This window comes from Hoplias malabaricus, unplaced genomic scaffold, assembly GCF_029633855.1.
Source record: "Hoplias malabaricus isolate fHopMal1 unplaced genomic scaffold, fHopMal1.hap1 scaffold_369, whole genome shotgun sequence".
NCBI lineage: Eukaryota > Metazoa > Chordata > Actinopteri > Characiformes > Erythrinidae > Hoplias > Hoplias malabaricus.
Genome location: NW_027101149.1, coordinates 1 through 22,114, shown reverse-complemented (window position 1 = coordinate 22,114; position 22,114 = coordinate 1). Strand labels below are relative to the sequence as shown.

The window sequence follows — 22,114 nt, the reverse complement described above, 5'->3', positions numbered from 1 at the left end:
GTACACTATACAGCTAAGAACTTGTGCTCGCTCAGACATCCTTGATTTCTTCTGACATTAAGGGTGTTAATAGGTAGTTTAAAAGAGTTAAGAACCCCTGCTCATTTGTATAAGTTGGTGCTATGTTAACATGCACAGTATAATTGTCTTTCTTTCACGTTAAATCTGCTGTGGAATAAGCTATTAAAAAGTAATCAGAGACTGTAAGAGCTAAATCAGTAAAAACGGAACTCCAATAACATGCATGAACAGTTGAGTACCTCTGCAGTAAGTGGTGTGCAGTACAAACAATCCCTCAACTCCTTGATGTAGCCACCATTAAACCACTCCATATGGAATGCAAAAACACGTTCCTAAAATTGGCCTTACCTAACAGCTCCCTTAAGAAGTAACTATGTGTGTAGCTATTCTGCACTGTATAAACTACTGTATAAAGCATATACCTGGCTTTGAGGTAATTATTTGTCTGGAAAGGCTTATGGCATATAAACCAGAGTCAATGTGAGAATGGCTAATTATTAAACAAAAGCCATTAAGTCACTTAGGAACATAAACATTTTAAGTGTGTCCACTTTGGATTTGAACTGCTTCTCCAGGAAAAGCAAGGATGTATTTGTCTATGATCCGTGATGTTAATCTATGTCTGTCTCTCCCCCTTTTGTGAAGCCCTTTTAGCTGACAGTGCATTATTGTTATTTACTTTACTCTTTTTCTCTCTCTCAGACAAGGCGACTGACCAAGGCAGAGCGCCAGCGCTTCAGTGAGGAGGTGGAGATGCTAAAGGGGCTGCAGCACCCCAACATCGTCCGATTCTACGACTCTTGGAAGTCGACCGTCAAAGGCCACAAATGCATTATACTTGTCACTGAGCTCATGACGTCAGGAACACTAAAGACGTAAGTACAGCACTCTCTCAGGCAGAGACAAGAACAGAGATCCAAGAAACTGCTGGAGAATTGCTTGCAGATGGCTCAGCGGTGTAGACAGGCAGCCAACACAGGCCTGCTTAATCGCTGTACTGTGGTACAAAATAATAAAACAATGTTATTTTATTTAAACATAAAAATTGGATCAAATGGATCAAATGTTTTAAGTTGTTACACACAAATAAAGTAAATTACATCAATTAATTCTTATCATGTAATACATTTACTCATAAGTAACCACTATATGCATCTTAATAATGTATATTCAGCTTAATTATTATTTCAGCAGGTTTTTCTTCTTGTTTTCTTGCATTTTTTAAGAAAATAACCACACGGACATTATCCTTTTCTGACATTTCATTTTCTTAATTTAAAACATACATTTAAAATGATGCAGATGGAACACCTCACTCCATCACCCCAAAAAGTTAATTCGTTCATTCATTATCTGTAAGCGCTTATCCAGTTCAGGGTCGCGGTGGGTCCAGAGCCTACCTGGAATCATTGGGCGCAAGGCGGGAATACACCCTTGAGGGGGCGCCAGTCCTTCACAGGGCAACACAGACACACATTCACTCACACACACACACACCTACGGACACATTTGAGTCGCCAATCCACCTACCAACGTGTGTTTTTGGACTGTGGGAGGAAACCGGAGCACCCGGAGGAAACCCACGCAGACACAGGGAGAACACACCAACTCCTCACAGACAGTCACCTGGAGCGGGAATGGAACCCACAACCTCCAGGTCCCTGGAGCTGTGTGACTGTGACGCTACCTGCTGCACCACCGTGCCGCCCCCACCCCAAAAAGTTCATAAAGAATATTGTGATGAATCCTCTTGGCAAGGCTTAAACAGGTATTTATGTGCTGTGCCGTCAGATACCTTAAAAGATTTAAAGAGATGAAGCTGAAGCTTCTCCAACGCTGGAGCCACCAGATCCTGAAAGGCCTTCACTTCCTGCACACACGAACCCCACCCATCATCCATCGAGACCTCAAGTGCGACAACATTTTCATCACAGGCCCCACCGGCTCAGTCAAGATCGGAGATTTGGGTTTGGCTACGCTCAAGAGTGCCTCGTTTGCCAAGAGTGTGATAGGTGAGTAATTTTAGTAGCTTTGGGTTTCTTACGTTGGCTGAGGTATCTACTGTCTTCTGATGATAAGGCCAACACTTTCTGTCATTTTGTTGCATTTATAGATCTAATTTCTCTATTTGTCCTGTCAAATGGTGTTTCAATCTTTGCATCATGAAGATGTTAATAAATGTATGTTAATTGATAATCAATAACTAGTTCCCTCTAATGCCTGTCAAGATTTTTAGTTCAATTTAGCGTAATGGCAGAAAGTAAAAGTACTCATTTATGGAGCTTGAGTCTGTAATGTTCCCTTTGCTATGCGTACCGAGTTACCTTGGCAGAAACTTGACCTTCACAGTTATTACTGTAAACATAACTTGCCTGTCCTCTACTACCAGCTGGTGTATATGTTTGTGTATTTATTTATTCTTGTCATATTTATGCTGCCACAGTGCTTGACAGAGATTAGCCTCAAAGACGTCAGCAACTACTGTGTATTTATCGTCCTCTTAATAAATCTTTCTCGAAACTCATAATTGTTGCCTTTTGCAAGGCTCTAAAAGGATCTGTTTGTGCTGCTGTCGGTCCCAGGATTTAGGACATTCTGTACAGGCACTGCCATCATATTAATGCAAGTAAGGCTGTCCAAAATGAATATAAAGTCATATTTTGGAGTGCACTCAAATGCAGTCTCAAATCTGGTCCAAGGTCTGTTGTTTCCAAGAGACAAATGTTAACTAACCTTGACGTTTTTGTGCATTCACCAGATTGACAGTGGCTTTAAGAGTCATGCTTCATAAGTCAAATTCCTTCCTGTCTTGATGTGTTTGTTGTTTAGTTCAGATTTGTGACATTAGAAAGTCATGGAAAGCTTAATATTTGGAAGTACAGTGAGATATGATTGATATAGGACATTTGTTTGTTTAGCTATTGATGGTCCCCTCTTCTGTATTGTTTTTGTATTGTTTCTTATTTCAATTAGTTTGGATGAACTGTTGAACTGATGTATACTATTAAATCATCTGCACGGTGTTCCTCAAGGTTCAGTACTGGGCCCTTTATGTTTTAAGCCTTCTTGGTATGTTCTCTCAGGCACACCTGAATTCATGGCTCCAGAAATGTATGAAGAGAAGTATGATGAGGGAGTGGATGTATATGCTTTCGGGATGTGCATCCTGGAGATGACCACATCGGAATACCCTTACTCAGAGTGCCAAAACGCAGCCCAGATCTACAGAAAAGTCACCAGTGTAAGTGAAGTTGTGTGTTTTAATTGCATTTTTATTTAAATCAGATTTGAGACCAATTAGGGCAAAAATAAAAATTTCTGATCGGTGTCACTTCACCCTGGTAATGTGAACGTAGCCTAAAATGTGCAGGGAAAAGGCCCACAAGGGCGAGGACTGAGAACCACTGGTGTAGCTAGGATTCCCCCATCACATGATATTACCAAGCTAAAGGATTACAGAACTGGTTAGGTCTGGTATTTTAGGAAACAGATGCCCATACAGAGTTATCCTACCCACCCAGACAGAGCAAGACCAGGTGTGGATTATCTCTTTTCTTTTAATAATTTTTTTTTATTTACCATATATGTATTTTAAAGCCATAGTCGTTCCCAGACACAGCTCTCAATGGGACATTATGTGGATGGCTCTCAATGTGAAACCACCCACAGACCCTTCTTTTACTTATCTATGCAGACTACCCTACACACAGCGCCTGTCTGCACTGTAATAGTCTACTCTGAGGTTTCGCGAGCCCACTAATGGCTGTCTGAAGCCTATACGAATGTCACAGTGACATTTCTTCCCGGCAGAAGGGACAATTAACACGTCTCTCCAGAGCTATAATTCCATTTCAAAAAACAGAGATGTTCTGCTTCATCCACAGCAGTAATCATCATCCTCTATCTCAGCTCTGCATTCCCTCAGGATTGCAAATTGCAGGACTAGAATGTGTTATTAATTACGTTGTGAGATCCATAAGTGAGACGCCAGCTTTGCCACAGACTGTTGCCAGTGTCTGATTCAGTTTTTGTTGATCTCACACATTTCACCTCTTCCCCAGAGACCTCAGTAGTGTTCTGCCTTACCACCAAGAGGTCAAACCCTTCTGAACCCACTGAATCAGTTTGTTGATTGATATGATAAACCGCATTTATAACTAGGAACACTGAATTCTTTGTTGAGTACAAGAGTGTATTTTATGAAAAGAAGTGCTTGAACTCTCTTTTCTCTCTTCACACACACATGGTTTATATAGCCATTTATGATATCTGATGATTGCCAAATGTTATGAAGAATCTTTTGTAAGAAAGCAACTATATTCTCTGCTCATGTCCTTGGAAGATATAAGTACAAATTTTGAAACAGATTGTTCAAGCAGTGTTTATCAATACTTGGAAAAACCTTTAATGTTATAACATTAAAACACTGTATTATGGTTTACACCATATGTGTTTTTGGACAATTTGAGTATTGATTATTGATGTAAAATGACAAGGCCCAAGGCCATATTACAGCCTTTGAATACTTGTTGAAATTTTTGAACAATAGCTTATATACTTGTTCTCTAAAACACTCTTTAAAGCAGTAATATTCATTCATTCATTCATTCATTCATTATCTGTAAGCGCACAGGGAGAACATACAACACTCCTCACAGACAGTCACCCGGAGGAAACCCACGCAGACACAGGGAGAACACACCACACTCCTCACAGACAGTCACCCGGAGCGGGACTCGAACCCACAACCTCCAGGCCCCTGGAGCTGTGTGACTGCGACACTACCTGCTGCGTAGGACATTTACTTGTATTAAATTTACAAATATATCCAAGCAAGGGCGTAGAATCAGCATGGATGGAGGTGATGTGTCCCCACCAATATCCAGCGATTACTGAATTGTCTCCACCAATAAACTGGTTCTCTCCATAAAAAGGAAAATCCCCGATCTGTCAACATCTCATTACCATAGAGATGCAGAAAGTGTTAAATCACGTTCTCTACTCGAGTCCTACCTCCCCGTAACACATATGGCCAGTGTGATTGGCTGTGCCTTTCCCTGCTCTCACGTGAGTCTCTGTAGGTTGGTTGTTAGCAGCACCAAAACCGGAAGGAAAACTTTCTAGTTATAAGTGAGTATTACTCTGCAAGACTTTGGTGCATCAGGGGTGGCCCATGGGTGTCAAAAGCTAATGAGGATGGCAGCAAAAAAGAAGGTGGTGGACATATGGGGCTATTTTTAAAAGAAACATGTAAGTCACTTAAAGTCAAGTTCTCTAATGAAATGAGTCCAGGCTAAAATCATCTGTAGCTATGAATAACATGGTTTGGAAATTAACTGCACAACAAACTGCCAATTGTCAGTTCTCTTACATTGTCGTTTTATCACGGAGCAAAGGAAAAATCGAAAAAAAAGAACAAAACAAAAAAATCCAGGCAATGAGGGGGGTGGGGGGTAGGTCCCCACCAAGAGCAAATCTACACCATTGTATCCAAGGTCTTCATTTAAGGTGGAAGAACTTATATCAGCTCTGTGTAGTATTTCCCTTTCCCTTTATTCATTCAAACTGAAGTTAGTGTGAGCCAACACTGATGTCTTATGATGGTTGTGTATTTATCAAAGCATCCTTGAGTGGTGGATTGTTCCTGTTCAGGGACATGTATTTATATTATGACCAGAAAAGGATTTATATGATTTTTCTTGTAGTCAAAGGGGACAAAGGAAAGCCTTGATTGTGTGTTGATGGATATGTTTGCTCTATTTATTGAAGGAAATGCTGTATATCTTTTATTATATTATTGTCTTATGCTGTGCTGTAAAGTAGGTTATAACAGTGTTTGAGCCTCAGGATTGAATGAAGGGACTGTTTTTCTGTGTTTACATTGAAATAGAAATGAAGAAATGCAGGTTGTGTGCAAGTGTATTTAATGTAAAAACTAATCACAATCCTTAGATTTAGACAATGGTACGTGTTTGCATTTTGTTAAGTTGATTGCTTTGAGTGTCCATAGTGATGAGATCAATCAACCAATTAATAAACCTACAACATAAATTGAGCAATCACAGTGCTCAGAGTATACAGACTGGCTCCTGTTTTTATTGTTATATACTTGTGAAAGTAGAATGAAAGTAGACTGCTTATTGGTAATGTTGCCCATACAGGGCAGCCCTAACTCTACCGTATTGTGTGAGAACTGAGAGCCGTTTTGGTGCCACAGCTGTGTGAAGAATGGTCAGATGTAGTCGAGGTCACTGGAGGAAAGTGTACTGTGATGGTACTGGAACAACAGCTTGTGAATCAGCTGATAGTGGAATGCTGCTGATAGATGGATTCATATGTGACTTGCCCAGCCTCTTGCTCTTGTACAGCACTGGCACTCAGCTCTTCCTCACCAGTGTGTGTGATCAGATGACAAGATTTGTTGCGGTAAAAAAGGGGATTAACCTTAGTCATGGAAAGTAATAACGCAGTCAACACTTGGACATAATGTACATGTTGAACATAGAAGGTGCTATATATGTTGTTGTCTGTTATATGATAGAAAATGCATGTGTTTTTTTTTATTTTGTACACCCAGTTTTAGGATTTAACCCTGTATACATTCATTTGTTCATTCATTATCTGTAAGCGCTTATCCAGTTCAGGGTCACGGTGGGTCCAGAGTCTACCTGGAATCATTGGGCGCAATGCGGGAATACACCCTGGAGGGGGCGCCAGTCCTTCACAGGGCAACACACACACTCACACATTCACACCTAGGGACGCTCCTCACAGACAGTCACCCGGAGGAAACCCACGCAGACACAGGGAGAACACACCACACTCCTCACAGACAGTCACCCGGAGGAAACCCACGCAGACACAGGGAGAACACACCACACTCCTCACAGACAGTCACCCGGAGGAAACCCATGCAACAAATTCATTGTGGGCACAAAGATTAAAATAATAATAATAAACACTAATACTTCAGACTTAAGCAGTAGTCTTTGTCATGGGAAGAATGCCAGGATGGAGAGAACTGTCATGAGAAGGAACAGACCTTGTTAAGTTTTCTGGAACATTGAGCGTTTTTTTATTTTGTTGCAGCAGGTGGAGATCATTTACACATTTTAAGGCTGGCACATTGTCCCGCTTTGCTCTGTGCAAAGTGTTCCACTACAAATGCCATGAAAGGTGAGTCAGTATTAAATCAGATCACAGCTCTTTGTACATCCTGCTCTTCTCAGTCACAACACTGATATAATAATCACTGAATTCTGCAGTTACAGCACGAGTATAACGTTGTTTGTGCCATGATGCAACTTTGCAAATGAAAACTTACGAAATCATAGGCCTAGTTCTACCTTGGAAGTGTTGGATTCTGATAAAATGAACCTCAAGTACCTCTTACGTGACCCTCTTATCGTTTGAGAACACAATTTCTGCCCTGCCTCATTTCAGTCGTGCCATACCTTGAGGTTATTATTCTCAGGAAACACAGACACAGCACATTCCTGTTCTAGATGTGATTTAAAGTGTCTTGTTTGACAGCCACCCTGTGTTCTTCAGTTTATCTAAGATGCCCAGTTTAGCTGCTGTTGTGGAAATGTTCTTTTTTGTTTATTAGCTTTTCTCAGAAATGGCTTTCTGACAGCTCTACATCCATTCAGACTCAAGTTGAGGTGTCTTCTCAGCAGCAAAACTGTGCATTGTTTCAGGTCTGAAATATGAGAATGCCTGTCAAGGGTTAAATGTTTTAAAGCCAGTGAATAAGCCAGAAATATTGTGGATCTTGTTTCCTACACAGAAAATTGGCATATATTTGCCAATGATTCATTAAAATAACTGAGAAAACTGGAAGTTGTAATAGGAGTTTATTAAGTGCTACAGAAAAAATACAATAACATGTTTCTGTACAATAACGGTGTTGATTATTAACCATTTCACCTGTACTGCAGACTATTTCACAGTTTTTTTCATCATGATCATCTTCTTCTTCTTCTTCATCTATTTCCTGTTGGTAACAGACCAATCAGAGAAGCACTGGCATCTCTGTCCCCCACAGCTTCAGCCTCCACCAGCTTGTTTTGCCGAGTTTTCGCAGAAAACATATTTTTATTCACTAATGTAAATTAGTTGTCATGACAATTAGACAAATAAGATCAAGCTAATTTTATCTGAACTCACAACCCTGTCCCACATGATTAAATCATGCTGTACAGCAAGTCTCTGTGAAAGTAAATTAGAAATGATCTGCTAAACATGTAATGGCCATTTTATTAATTGAGTTACAGTGCAGTCAGCTTTTACTGAGGCTGGAGATCTAGTCTAGGATTGTATCGCCATGGGTACCATGCAGCTTTATTCTCTGAGGACTGTGGGGGTGTTGGGAACAAATATTGTAGAGTGTGTGTGTGTGTGTTCGCGTGTACTGTGGGGGAGGAATATTGTGTAACACCTCTGCTCATGGGTGGCGTTATAATTGTGGTGAAGAGCCAGAGCTGTGGTGAAAACTGGCCCATTCCCCACAGCCCATCTGCCCACTCACAAACACAGATGAAATGTTAATGAATCCTATCAAGCTCTCATGAAATATGGATGGCTTCAGGGGTGTGAATACTGTGGCCTTGAATGGCCAAGCGTGATGCGCTGTATTTGTGCATATGTTAGGGCTGCACAGTATTAATTATTGTTAGTTAATAATATTGAAAATTGCTCTCTGTCCAGTCGTGGTGCTTTCTGTTGTGCTACATTGAGTTTCATTGAGAGACAACATAGGACTCAAATACAACTTTTTAAATTGCAGCAGGTAGTGTCGCAGTCACAAAGCTCCAGGGACCTGGAGGTTGTGGGTTCGCTTCCCGCTCCGGGTGACTGTCTGTGAGGAGTTGATGTGTTCTCCCTGTGTCTGCGTGGGTTTCCTCCAGGTGACTGTCTGTGAGGAGTGTGGTGTGTTCTCCCCGTGTCCGTGTGGGTTTCCTCCGGGTGACTGTCTGTGAGGAGTGTGGTGTGTTCTCCCCGTGTCCGTGTGGGTTTCCTCCGGGTGCTCCCGTTTCCTCCCACAGACCAAAAACACACGTCGGTAGGTGGATTGGCGACTCAAAAGTGTCCGTAGGTGTGAGTGTGTGAGTGAATGTGTGTATGTCTGTGTTGCCCTGTGAAGGACTAGCGCCCCCTCCAGGGTGTATTCCCGCCTTGTGCCCAATGATTCCGGGTAGGCTTTGGACTCACTGTGACCCTGAACTGGATAAGAGCTTACAGATAATGAATAAATGAATGAATGAGGTGTTCATGTAGGTTCATATCAGTTGCCATGAAAGGCTTATGAACATGTCATGCAAACTTGTGATCTATTTAGTAAAGCCTAACCGTTAACTTTGTTGGAAAGAATTGTCTGAAATTAAAAGATATTTTTGAATCAGCAACAAATTGTAGGCTTAAAAGACAGTATTCTTTGGAATTTCTGTTATAGTTTTATAGTTATTTCAGTATAGGCAGTTATCATTTAGTGCCTACGGATGTTGCTATGAATATGATTCTTTGAAAACAAGCATTGTTCCAAAGCATTGTTGCATTTTTAGAAATATAAATATTTCTTCCTGAAAGTCCAGACGGTTCACATGTGGTGTCCACAGGCTGGTGAATAGAGTAAAAAAAAAACAGTCTGATTTAATGGTGTATTCACGTGAACAAGCAGAGTAGCAGGCTATTTATAGGGTTTTTTGGCTTTGTTGATGGTTCTCAAGCCTGTGTAAAGCCACTGATACTACACAGTGGAAACTGGATTTTGATGGTAGTATGTGCACTGATTTGTGATTTGGTCAATCTGAGATATCATGGATATGTAGCAGAAATGCATTCAGTCTTGAACCTCATATGTAGCTCATAACTGATTTTAAAATAATTTTTTGTGTTCACTTAGCTGTGTAAATGTCTTAGCCACATTGAGGTGGAGAAAACAGATCTGTGCACGTAAACCATTAGAAGTATTTTCAGTTGCAATCTGTAATATGTAGTAATGTAATCGCAGTACTAATATTTTGTCCATATACTGCAGATGTAGTGTTTGTGGGAGTGAGTAAGAGAGAGAGATAGAGAGTTCTATAGGGAGGTGGAGAGTGTGACGGACAGTAACCAATATATAAGGAATCAATATAATTTGACATAATTAAGTCTTTTCCTCTCAGGCTCAATGGAGCTTATGACGTCACATGCCGATGACTACCATATGGCTTGGCTCAGTCCACATGTTAAAAACAAGAACACACACACACACATACACAAATACACACACGTTTTCCAGGTGCCAGTTTTGCTCACTTGGTCACATTTACTCTCTGCTTCCGCTCTCATTCATTGTTTTTTTCTAAATCACCATATAGACACCGCTCCAAACATCATGATTATTCAGACATGTCCACTCTGATTTTCTGCTCTCTTTATGATGGCCATGGGACATTAATGGCTTTTGTTTTCATGGCAAGTATTCCTGCCTTATGAATGATTTTAAAAGACCTATATAAAATATGACCTTTATTAAGAACATACTAAATATGATTTCACTTAATTGTCGTGACGTTCATTTGTTCCTTTTTCGTGATGCTTATTTAACTCTTAACATTTTCAAGTGTAATTGCCTTATATTAGTGATGTTAACACATTAGTTACATTTTACATTTTGATCTAGGAGTCCTCAAAATGTTTCCCTTGGTTTCAGTGTCAGAATTGCTCTGTAATTATTCATTTTTAATTCCGTATGCTCTCACACAGTTTTCCAGTTTGACCACATACCATCATTTGTGAGCTTTCAGCTGATGTCAAACATCTTGCACACCTTTTTCATTAGCTGTGAAAGCGGGCTTTCAGTCCTCACAGTTAATTTCAACTTTCAAACACACACACATATACATACACACATACACACACACACAGCCTCAGCGTCACTCTGCCATGTGAAGGCCCATCTGGAAAACTGAAGCAAATTAGCCCAGGCACAGGAGAACATTGACCCAGGCTTTTCCAATAATTAAAAGCTTTTCAATTTGTATTCATGGTGTTATTGTGATCCTTACACCTCATCTTGGCATGATTAAAGTGGACATGCAGAGGTTTTCACATGAGGGAAGTATACAGTGCACGTTAACCGTTTTATATTGTCAGTGTTATGCATCTGTGATGGGTACAAATTGAGGCGTTCATTTGGACAGTCTGTTCTTGCTGGATGCTTGTTTATCTGCTGAGGTTGGGACAACCTTGTTTATCTGCTTTGAGTTTGTTTTTAATCAAATTTACACAAATTGGCCAAGACATGCACTGTAAACCTGAATCAGTTAGCAGAACTAAAAAAAAAATTAAGGCAATCAGTTGCCATAAAATTTTCAAGTTCATAAACTCGAATGTCAGAAGTATGCATACACATTTACTTTAAGTGTCTACTACTTCACTTAATGCTTAATACAACTAAAATAATATATATGTCTACATTAAGTACTATTAACTAATCTAACCATAAATTAATTCATTGTCTGTAACCAAGTTTCCAGTCCATCACAGGGCACCACACACTCACACTTATGGACACTCTCACACGGCCAGTCCATCCACTAATGTGTGTTTTTCCACTGTGGGGAAACACCCTAAACTCCGCAGGGCAGTGACCCGATGCACGTCTCGAACCCATGACCACAAACAGAACTCTGCTAAATCAAGAATTTACAGTTTCACAAACTCAAAATGAAGAAATTATTTAAAATAATTGAATTGTTATAGGCGGCACGGTGGCGCAGCAGGTAGTGTTGCAGTCACACAGCTCCAGGGGCCTGGAGGTTGTAGGTTCGATTCCCCCCTCCGGGTGACTGTCTGTGAGGAGTTGATGTGTTCTCCCTGTGTCAGCATGGGTTTCCTCCGGGTGCTTCGGTTTCCTCCCACAGTCCAAAAACACACGTTGGTAGGTGGATTGGCGACTCAAATGTGTCCGAATGTGTGTTTGTGTCTGTGTTGCCCTGTGAAGGACTGGCGCCCCCTCCAGGGTGTATTCCCGCCTTGCGCCCAATGATTCCAGGTAGGCTCTGGACCCACCGCGACCCTGAACTGGATAAGGGTTACAGATAATGAACTTTTTTAATATATTTAAAGTTAGAATCAGGCTTTAAGTTTTGTATTGGAGCTATACATTTCAGTAAGGTTATAACTGAACTTTCCTCCAAGAAACTTCAAAAAATGAGATATTTTACTGCACTATGGGTCTTCCCAATGATGTCAGCCTCAGAGCTCCTCATTCAGTCATGCCGGTATTAAAAGGTCATCATATTATTTCCATGGAGACTGTGTTTCTCTTGTTTCACCTCAGTGCTGCTCTCATCTCCTTCTCCATTCAAGCTTTCACTCCTGAATGCAGATTCTCACCAGAGAGACTACATTGTCTGCAGAGTCTTTAGAAGGTGAAATGTGAAGTGCTGAGGTTTGTGAGACGATGAGAAGATCACTTGTATGATAAAACAAAAAGCTGTCTTTTCCCTGTCATCAGTGGAAGGACGTAGATCTTCACTTTGGCTCTGGTACTCCACTAAACCTGGGCCAGATGCATCACACATGAAGCCATTAGCTTTTTACCTGGGAATAGTGGGAGAAAGAAAAATGAGGGAGGGAGGACAAAAGAGCATTGGAGAAAATGCGCTGCCTTAGCTTTGTCTCCATTAACGGCTATTTAGAGTTGAGGTCATATCCTACAAAGCGGTCTTCACAGAGCTGCAGAATTGTATGAATCTGAAATTTCTTAAAGCTCAAGTGATCAAACAACATGCTCTAAAAGCCTAAATAGCCCAAAAAACACCAATGCTCAACCCCCTAGAGCAAGATGGGAACTTTCTACAGTCTTTAATTCAAGGCTTTTAACTCCATTTAACTGAGAGAATCCTGAAGACAGACAAATTTGGGCCTGAGTTGACCTTGTCTTTCTGCTTTTCACTGTCCCTTTACTTTAAGTTGTTTAAAAGAGGCTTTTATCTGATTGTGTTTCTCTGCAGTGGTCTGGTTACATAAATAAGTTCCTTGTCCTATTCAGAAGCATGGAACATTCTGGTGACTGTCATACCCTCAGAAATATCCTGTCCGTGTCCTCCCGAAGGACATGATATATAACTGGGTTGCTATTGGTTAGAAGACTCCAGAAGTTCCATGTATACATGTCCTGCCAAAGTACTGTATCTTCCAGGTCTGGCAGATTTTTTTTGGAGTTGATGAGATCATTTGCTTGGACTGTTGCATTAGCTCTTTCATAGGTGTTTACTCTTTAAACATCTAAACACCAATGGCTCTGTAATTGGCCTCGTGAAGGCCAACCCACTCTGTGCAATGCCTTACACTTTCTGCCTCATAAATTTTACATGGTGTTTTTGACTGCTTAATGTTTCCAACCTGGCAACCCGAGACCTTGGCTTTGTTTTGAGTCACTCCTTTCAAGAGGAGCAATGGAGTGTGAAAACAGCTTTGTTTTGAGTCACTCCTTTCAAGAGGAGCAATGGAGTGTGAAAACAGTATCCACTTGGCACAAATTGGATTTCTTATCACTAAACAAACCCATGCTATCTCTGTGAAGCCTCACACATATTGTGTCTGCTGTCTTCCATTTTCCCAGTATTTTTACTTATTAATCTGCATGGCAAATAGGACCTACCCAATATATCTTTCAGCTGTTAATATTAACCAATAGAAAGTTCAAAATTAACACTGAAAATAAAGGAGGCCTCTGATAAGAAGAAATAACAGGTTTAACTTTAACTGGCAAATTTAATCTTTATAGACTACTAAAAAAGAACTAATGAGGATGTGTACACTATTATTCAAAAGTTATAAATCTCGAAATACTGTGATTATAATAAGGTCCTGACACTGTTTTTTTAAGGTGGTTTGCTAACTTTATTAATTTACAAAAGCATTTATTTCTGTTAGAATACTAATTGCTACTAAGTATTAGAACTCAGCATTGCATTATAGAACTAAAAAAGAGCATATAGCTCCAACCTTAAAGCAGATTAAACATCATTTTACATCTTAGAAAACGTGAAATATTATATAAACATAAGCATCTTAAGAAGTCCTCTTTAGTGTCTTCTTTACTGTGCTGAAAGTGTCTGGCGGGAAGCATCTGTGCCATCTTTGTGTTTATTTCATCTGTTTATGTAGCCCTAGTTTGACCCTGAGCATTATGCTAAATAGAGTGTGTTTACCAAGTTGGAGCAGACAGAAGAGAGACTCAGAGAGGGTGTAAACTGCTCAAGAGTTCAGCTCATTGTTTGTCTGCATTTAGCTTAACTGAATGAGTGAAATAAAGAATTGTTTTACAGCACATCCTTTGGTTCCTAGCAGTCAATCTACCTACAATTTGCTTTAACACTCAGAAATCAATATTGTTAATATGGTTAATCCTGTTGCTCTGTTATACACTGTATAACATATAGTAGAGCATATCAGACTAAAATGTAGAATTAAACAGTTTTAGGGTCAAAATAACTTGGGTTTATTGAGCCTGTATGTAACAAATAATGATAAAGTTTGAAATATACAGGGGGTCCTCGACTTACGAAGTTGATTCCTTCCTACGTCGCATCGTAAAACGATTTTTGGTGTAAGTCGGAACATACGTACATACTGTACGTAAATAACATACTGTAAGCACTGATCCTATCCTAACACCTATTCTCCTCGGTCCCGAGCCGCGTAACCGTGTATTCTTCCGCCGCTCCACGCACACCAAACACGAAGTTCACGTTACGACGTTTACGACGCAAAACCACTTAAGTCGAAACAAGGCTTTATGCAGTAAATGGGAGATGTGTCGTAACCACGAGAGCTTATTATTAAAGAAGCTTAGTCAGTTATTATTAAATGTTTTTTTTTTGCCTTGAGAGGGTTAAGATATTGAAATATGATTGAACCCTGACATTTCTTGGATCTCTCACTCTCTCTCAGGGCATTAAGCCTGACAGTTTCTTCAAAGTGAGAGTGCCTGAGCTGAAGGAGATCATAGAGGGCTGCATCCGCATGAATAAAGCTGAAAGGTAAGCTAAACAGCAGCAGAGAAAAACTCACACACCTGTTCCATGAGTCTACAGCATGTCCTCCAACAGTTCTGGGAAAATCATTAACCTACGCCCTGTAAAGTGTCTGAGTATGTACCGACAATGTCTATTTGAATATGTAACACTAGCCAGACCAGATTCTCCTCCTTGTGACAGAATAATAACAATATCTCTGTTCACATTTTTAACATTTAAACAATAGCAGCTGGTCACTGATGGGAGTAAAGAGATAAACCTGTGGGCTGCTATTCTTGTTTCCCACCGCAGTGACTCTGTGACGCAGAAAGGGATAAAAATAACAGTGTCACACACTCTAGATGAACTCAGGGGTTGCCATGTTACAATACCTTTGCTTAGTTCCCTTGACCCAGTATGCTAGTTTTCTCCCTAATACGTAAAGCTGTGTTTTAGCCACAAGTTATACAAATTTCCTTACTGTAGTTGGTCAGTCAGGACATGAATGGTGTCTGCAGTTTGCTTCTTTAGATTTACACTGGGGTTAAAAGACTTTTGTAGCTGTTAGCATTATGCAGTCAACAATAGATATGTTTATATGTTTTCTGACTATGCCTGACATAAAATATGCAAAGCTACACCTTAAATCTTAGCAGGATGCTAGGGCTATTATGTTGCTCTACCTATTCCATCACTGCACTATGTGTGTTAAAGGCCAAGAATATTGAGTTCATCCTATGAGATGATAACATCCGATACTATCAAATATACAAAGAATCTCAACCGCCTTGTAGAGTAGGCTGAGAGAATTTCATGTCAAAGCCCATCAGAATTTCTATGTTCACAATGCAAATAAACAGTATTGATCTCTATTTCACATACAACATTCCTGTTGCTCAGGTATACAATACAGGACCTGTTAGAGCACCCCTTCTTCCAGGAGAACAATGGGGTCCATGTGGAGCTGGCTGAGGAAGACGACATGGTGAAGTCTGGATTGAAGCTGTGGCTCCGAATGGATGACACCAAGAAACTCCACGGCAAGTACAAGGACAACAACGCCATCGAGTTTCTGTTTGAGCTCTATAAGGACATACCAGAGGAGGTGGCACAGGAGATGGTAGGTGTCACCCTTAAATTCTGAATTAAAAAACACATGTATCGTCAATGTATTTGAATATTTGAAGGATCCATTTTTAAAGCTATTGTTCAGAAATAACATCCTTTGTGTCTCTTTACCTCTATCAGGTGGTGCTTGGTTTTGTTTGTGAAGCTGATTACAAGCAGGTGGCCAAAGCCATCCGCGACCGGGTCACTGCCATAAAACGGCAGCGTGAAAAACTCCGGCGGCTGGCTGAGGAGACGCAGAGGAAGCAGCAGGAGGAGGTAATAGACGAAGAACTAGAGCCCATTCCGGAGACAGAACTTCCTGCCCCTAATCCACCACCTCCGATACCTCAGCCCTCAGTTGAGACCCCCATATCCTCCTTAGCCCAAACACCTCCCACAGTGACCGTGTCTGGCCCAGTGCCATCTACAACCAACAGCTCTATGGACTCTGGAATCAATGCCAGCTTCACCACAGAGCCAGAGGACCCAGAAACAGAGCGGCAGCACTACAACATCCGCCATGCCAGTTATTCTTCAGCAACATGTGAGTGTTTATAGAACACTTTTCACGATCGGCCCTTTTCTGATGATTTTTTTTTATGTTATTAAATTGTCAGTATAGTGACAGTGGCCTGAATGTAATAAACGTTTGTACATTGTGGCCCCAATGTGGTGAACCACTCTATGAAGCAGAAATGAAATAATTTTCTTTGATACTTCATCGGGCGGCAGGAAGTGTCGCGGTCACACAGCTCCAGGGGCCTGGAGGTTGTGGGTTCAATTCCCACTCCGGGTGACTGTCTGTGAGGAGTGTGGTGTGTTCTCCCTGTGTCTGTGTGGGTTTCCTCCGGGTGACTGTCTGTGAGGAGTGTGGTGTGTTCTCCCTGTGTCTGTGTGGGTTTCCTCCGGGTGACTGTCTGTGAGGAGTGTGGTGTGTTCTCCCTGTGTCTGCGTGGGTTTCCTCCGGGTGACTGTCTGTGAGGAGTGTGGTGTGTTCTCCCTGTTTCTGCGTGGGTTTCCTCCGGGTGACTGTCTGTGAGGAGTTTGGTGTGTTCTCCCTGTGTCTGCGTGGGTTTCCTCCGGGTGACTGTCTGTGAAGATTTGGTGTGTTCTCCCTGTGTCTGTGTGGGTTCCCTCCGGGTGCTCCGGTTTCCTCCCACAGTCCAAAAACACACATTGGTAGGTGGATTGGCGACTCAAAAGTGTCCGTAGGTGTGAGTGAATGTGTGTGTCTGTGTTGCCCTGTGAAGGACTGGCGCCCCCACCAGGGTGTGTTCCCGCCTTGCGCCCAATGATTCCAGGTAGGCTCTGGACCCACCGCGCCCCTGAACTGGAAAAGCGCTTACAGACAATGAATGAATGATTTTTCATCTCGTGTTAGTTGCGCTTAATTGAAATGTCAGTCAGTTTTATGAAGTGAAGCTCAAAGGTCTGAGTTAGTGTTGGATGCACCTTTGGATTTCAAAGTAGCATTCATTTGCCAATAGGGATATTTATTTAATTATGTGTCCTTGTCCCACAGCACGTATGAGTGAAACTGATACAATGACTCTGACCCAGATTTGACACCTGGTACTCCAAGAATATTCTGTGTTTTGTGTGTGTGTGTGTGTGTGTGTGGGGGCATGGTGTGTGTGTGTGTGTGTGTGTGTGTAGGCATGGTGTGTGCTTCCATGAAATACACACTATTTCAGATACCTTTGAGACCACCTTTTATTCCTTTAATTTCCATTCAAAAAGAACAAGGTATTCAGGTAAAAGATTGTCCGATGACGTAAGGCAGAGGAAATCGATGGAAAATATGTTAAAAAAATCCTAAAAATTTGTTCAAAAAATCAATATAGGCTCCTAACTATAGCACCAAGTCAGATAAATAGATTAAGGTCTGCTTTTGCTGCGGGTCTGTTGTTTCTGTTCATTCTTCCACTATGAGAAGACAACACTATGGGCTTACAAAGTTGTAAACAAGGTGTCTAAGCCCATTTCTGCTGAAAATGTATTTAATTACAGGTTAGTTCTAGAGTTTAGTACATTACATCTCATAAATTCCTGTTATGAAGCTTGTGAAATACAGTCCCTGCTTCATAAATATATTCATGTCTGTATGGCTCAGTGACTTATAGACAGCTGTTAAGCTGTGAATTATGTCTGTTTCAGCTATGTAGCCTGCAGACTCTGTAGCTTTTGCTTCACTCTCTAGCACATTTTGCTATAGAAGACTGAGACTTGTACTTACGGTATTTGAGCAAACATGATTTCGCTGTTCAAAAACACACAAGTATTTTGTAAATGCCGACTTTACAGAAGGCAGAAATACTTCTGATGTAGGGTAAAGTACTGACACTTTACTTCTGTTGTCCTGCATCTGCATTCATTTGTTACAATTAACCTTGAAGCCTAGTCTCTTTTAGTAGGTCATTAGCAGCTAAATGCTAATAAACTGGTGTCTTCTGTTTGTTGTTGAATCCTGATCGTCTTGGCAGCTGATGGAGAGATGGATGGCTACCTGAGTTCCTCTGGACTTCAAGAGATATCAGAGCAACCCTCCCCTATAAAAAGCTCCACCCCCTCACCTGAAGCAGCAGCTAATGAGACGGTGCATATGGAAGCTCCAGCTGCTGAACCCCAATCCACTGAAGCCCCATGCATTCATACTATACCAGTCCCATCTCTCCGCTTCCCTTCGGTGAGAAGCCACTGTACAGGGGTGGGGCTTAACCTTTAGTGCCTGCTGACCATTCATTCATTAAAATGTTGTACAGTGTTGTTATCAGCAAATTCTTACTATGATTAGATCATTTAATTGTAACAAAATTCTCTTATTTTTTCTCCATTTCTCTCTCTCTCTCTCTCTCTCTCTCTCACACAGAGCATTGCCGTATCTCAAAATACTGAGCGAGTCCCCTCTTGTGGTACTAGTGGTTTTTCTTCTCCCGTCGACAGGTAACCATAGCAACTCACCTTTGTAGATAGTGGTAAATGTATTCTGTCTATAATTAAGTTTCATTCATAACCACACTGTCTACTGCAGTTGGACAATCCAGGGCTGTTAGAATAGCAGTGAGCTACACTTCCTGCCAGTAAAAATATTCTGCAATCTTTTGTAATAGTGACTTGAATGTGAAAGAATAAGTAAATGCTTGTTATTTTATCTGTAGTTATGCTGATGTAATAGGTGCCCTAAGAAAGCAATAAGAGACCAAGAACTGTTCTCTACCACCCTCAAAGGTGACCAAGCAAACAAACCTGCTTTGTTTGCCTTTAACTGAATATGTTACTTGTCATTGTATCTTGCATTCCAGAAATTGTTCTGGCATATTTCCCTTTTAAAACCTGGCAAGTGACTCAGAATGCTGTTGGGAATTTCTTCCAATGTCTAGAATGTCATTGAATTTCTCTGTCTAAGTTCTATATATTTATACATTATATACAGTCCTGGACAAGTCTGAACTTGTCTTAATATTCATCAGCTTCTTATTCATATAATTTGCTCCACCTAGAAAAGATGCAGCAATGATATTCAGCCACCTCAGCATCACTTAAGGTGGAATGGAAACATGCTCAGTGACCATCTTTTTTTTTCATTTGAATATAGATTCAACACCAGAAAATGATCAATTATTTTAAAGATGAGAGATGACAGGTTAAAACAAACAGCTGAACAACGCCGCGGTAAAACACCGTTATGACTGACTGTTATGACAGTATCTAGCTAAATAACCAACACTATTCATGACAATAGCCTAGCAATAAGCTAAACTCAAATGTAGAGGTACCGTTATTCTTGTAAATGTGGTCGAAGTCGAACTCGAATTCATCCGACACTATAAACCTCCGTAATGCAGCTACGTAGCCGAGTATAATCTGAGCCACCGAGTTTAGCAAGTCAAGCTAACGTTAACTAACACCAACTAAAACAGGCGAAGTGAGTGTCCTTACCCTGTTTACCTCCATGTTACAGAGGCTCTTGAACACCTTTCGTTGGTGTCCTTACATGCCCATATTGTTGGAAAAGCGCCAGTGAAATGAGCTACAGATAACGGAGTGAGCAGATGGTCCTTTCCAAAGTGCCCGTTTAAAGTGGACAAATTTAGTCCATTACCTGGATATTTTGGGATCTTTGGGCCATTTGTACACAGATGTCCCACTGTACATTGAATGATTGCATTCAAAAACTACACACCTTTTCGTCATTTTGCATTAAATTAAGTGCAGCTTCTAGAGTTGTTGTCCACCATCTACGTCACAGGCAAGACGCCCATTAGAGTTTCCGAACACCGTTGGGGGGGGGGACCAACGGTCTTTTAAACCTTATTCCTTGAATTAGTAAGAAATAACATGTTTTCTGACTATCAATAAACACAAGTTAGGAACTCAAATTCCACTGTATTTATTTGTTTGACACTTTCATAGAGTTGGTGCTTAGCCTTTAATGCTGCAGCAGGGCTCCTGTCAGTCATTAGCAGATTGATGCTATGTTAGTTTTTCCCCATTTGGAAAATTGTTTGACGTCAACATTTGCAAAGAAGGGATATGTGATCAGATCTGTTGGGGGCCAGTGGCTTACTACTTACCCACTGACGGTTGTGCCATGGGTAATGCTCCATTAGAGTGTTCTTCCGCTCTGTGTTGACTCATACGCGCACATATAGACACGGTGGTGACTGCATTAATATGCTCACTGAGCACAGTAGGTTCTTGCTGGTTCAGTATTATAATTCAATATAAAAAAAAAGATCACAGTTTAACAGGGGTGTGAAATGAGGTCAGACGTGAGTTTTCTGCCAAACCATCTTGCACCTTTTTCTTTCTGAAAGCCTCTTGTCTCAGCAAGGTGAAACATTTTACACATATTTTAACATGGCACCCTGTGCTATATGAAAAAAAAATCTTACAAGAGTAAAAAAGGAACACATTAATTCAGCTTTTCAAACGTGTCATTTTCAACTGTGTTATGAAGGTGATTTCTGGGTGTTAATTTTATGCTAATGACAACTGCTTTCAATGGTGGAAAGTATTTAAGGCTATATTTGTAGCCCTACATTTTCACCTTGTGAGTGTATTGTTACATAAGATACGTGTTAACAACTGTAGAGATATTTGCTGCTCAGTGTGGCGTATAATTACTCTGATGTTATGGCATATACAGTAGCAGAGATTAACTGCATATAGAGTCACGGGTTTGCACTACAGCCACCAAACTTTCACGGCTGGAAGATACATTTACAGGACTTTCAGTGGTACACAGATGTAGAATTAGGAATCTGCAATGTCAGTCTTGCAATGGAAAGTCATTCTGTAATTACTCGCTAGGAAATTGCAGTGTAGTTTACTTTTTACTTACGCACTGCCTGTTATCTTAATCTTATCTTATTGCCCATTAACCACATCAGACAGGAATATTAAGTCTTTTTAAATTAAGATCATATTTATATTTAAATATATGAGAGTTTCAGAAACAGATCTGTTTTAATCAAACTATAATTACATGTTTTTTTTTTTTTGCTGTTGTTATCAAAGAACAGTCTGGTCCACACAGTGTTTTACAGCTAAATGCATGAAGGGCAATGAGATCATTTGAGTAAAGTATAAAAGTGGTTGTGTGTGATCGATTTTCTGTGAAATTGTTTGCTTGAATATATTGCAACAGTTTTAAAAATACAGGCACTTGGTCAAATACTATTAGGGCCATCAGGATGTATTGCACATTATCTGTCCTGAGCTCTTGATCTATTCTTTCTTAACAGTTATGCCTCTGATGTGACATCTGGGTTGAGCGATGGTAACGAAGGCCTGTCAGAGATTAGCCCCAAAGGTCCCAACAAACGTACAGGAAGTAAACTGCTGAGGAAAAGAGCTCGCTCACGACTCCGAATTACAGGGGTATGGATCAGTCATGATCTGTGTATCCCCTAAAAACGTGCTTCATTTTTAGTTTAAAATAGTTGACCTTAAATATACTGTTT

At 40.7% G+C, this 22,114-nt stretch overlaps 1 protein-coding gene across 1 annotated transcript; it reads left to right on the top strand.

The window, feature by feature from the left end:
* Positions 1 to 240: 240 nt before the first annotated feature.
* Positions 241 to 22,031, top strand: LOC136684881 (serine/threonine-protein kinase WNK4-like; the record flags this gene model as incomplete). The annotated part of the gene is made up of 10 exons (XM_066659265.1): positions 241 to 267; positions 724 to 896; positions 1,813 to 2,033; positions 3,105 to 3,262; positions 14,974 to 15,062; positions 15,939 to 16,158; positions 16,287 to 16,692; positions 18,632 to 18,834; positions 19,018 to 19,091; positions 21,896 to 22,031. Coding segments are annotated over exons 1-10 (1,707 nt in total), but the record flags the coding sequence as incomplete, so codon positions are not given.
* Positions 22,032 to 22,114: the final 83 nt, after the last annotated feature.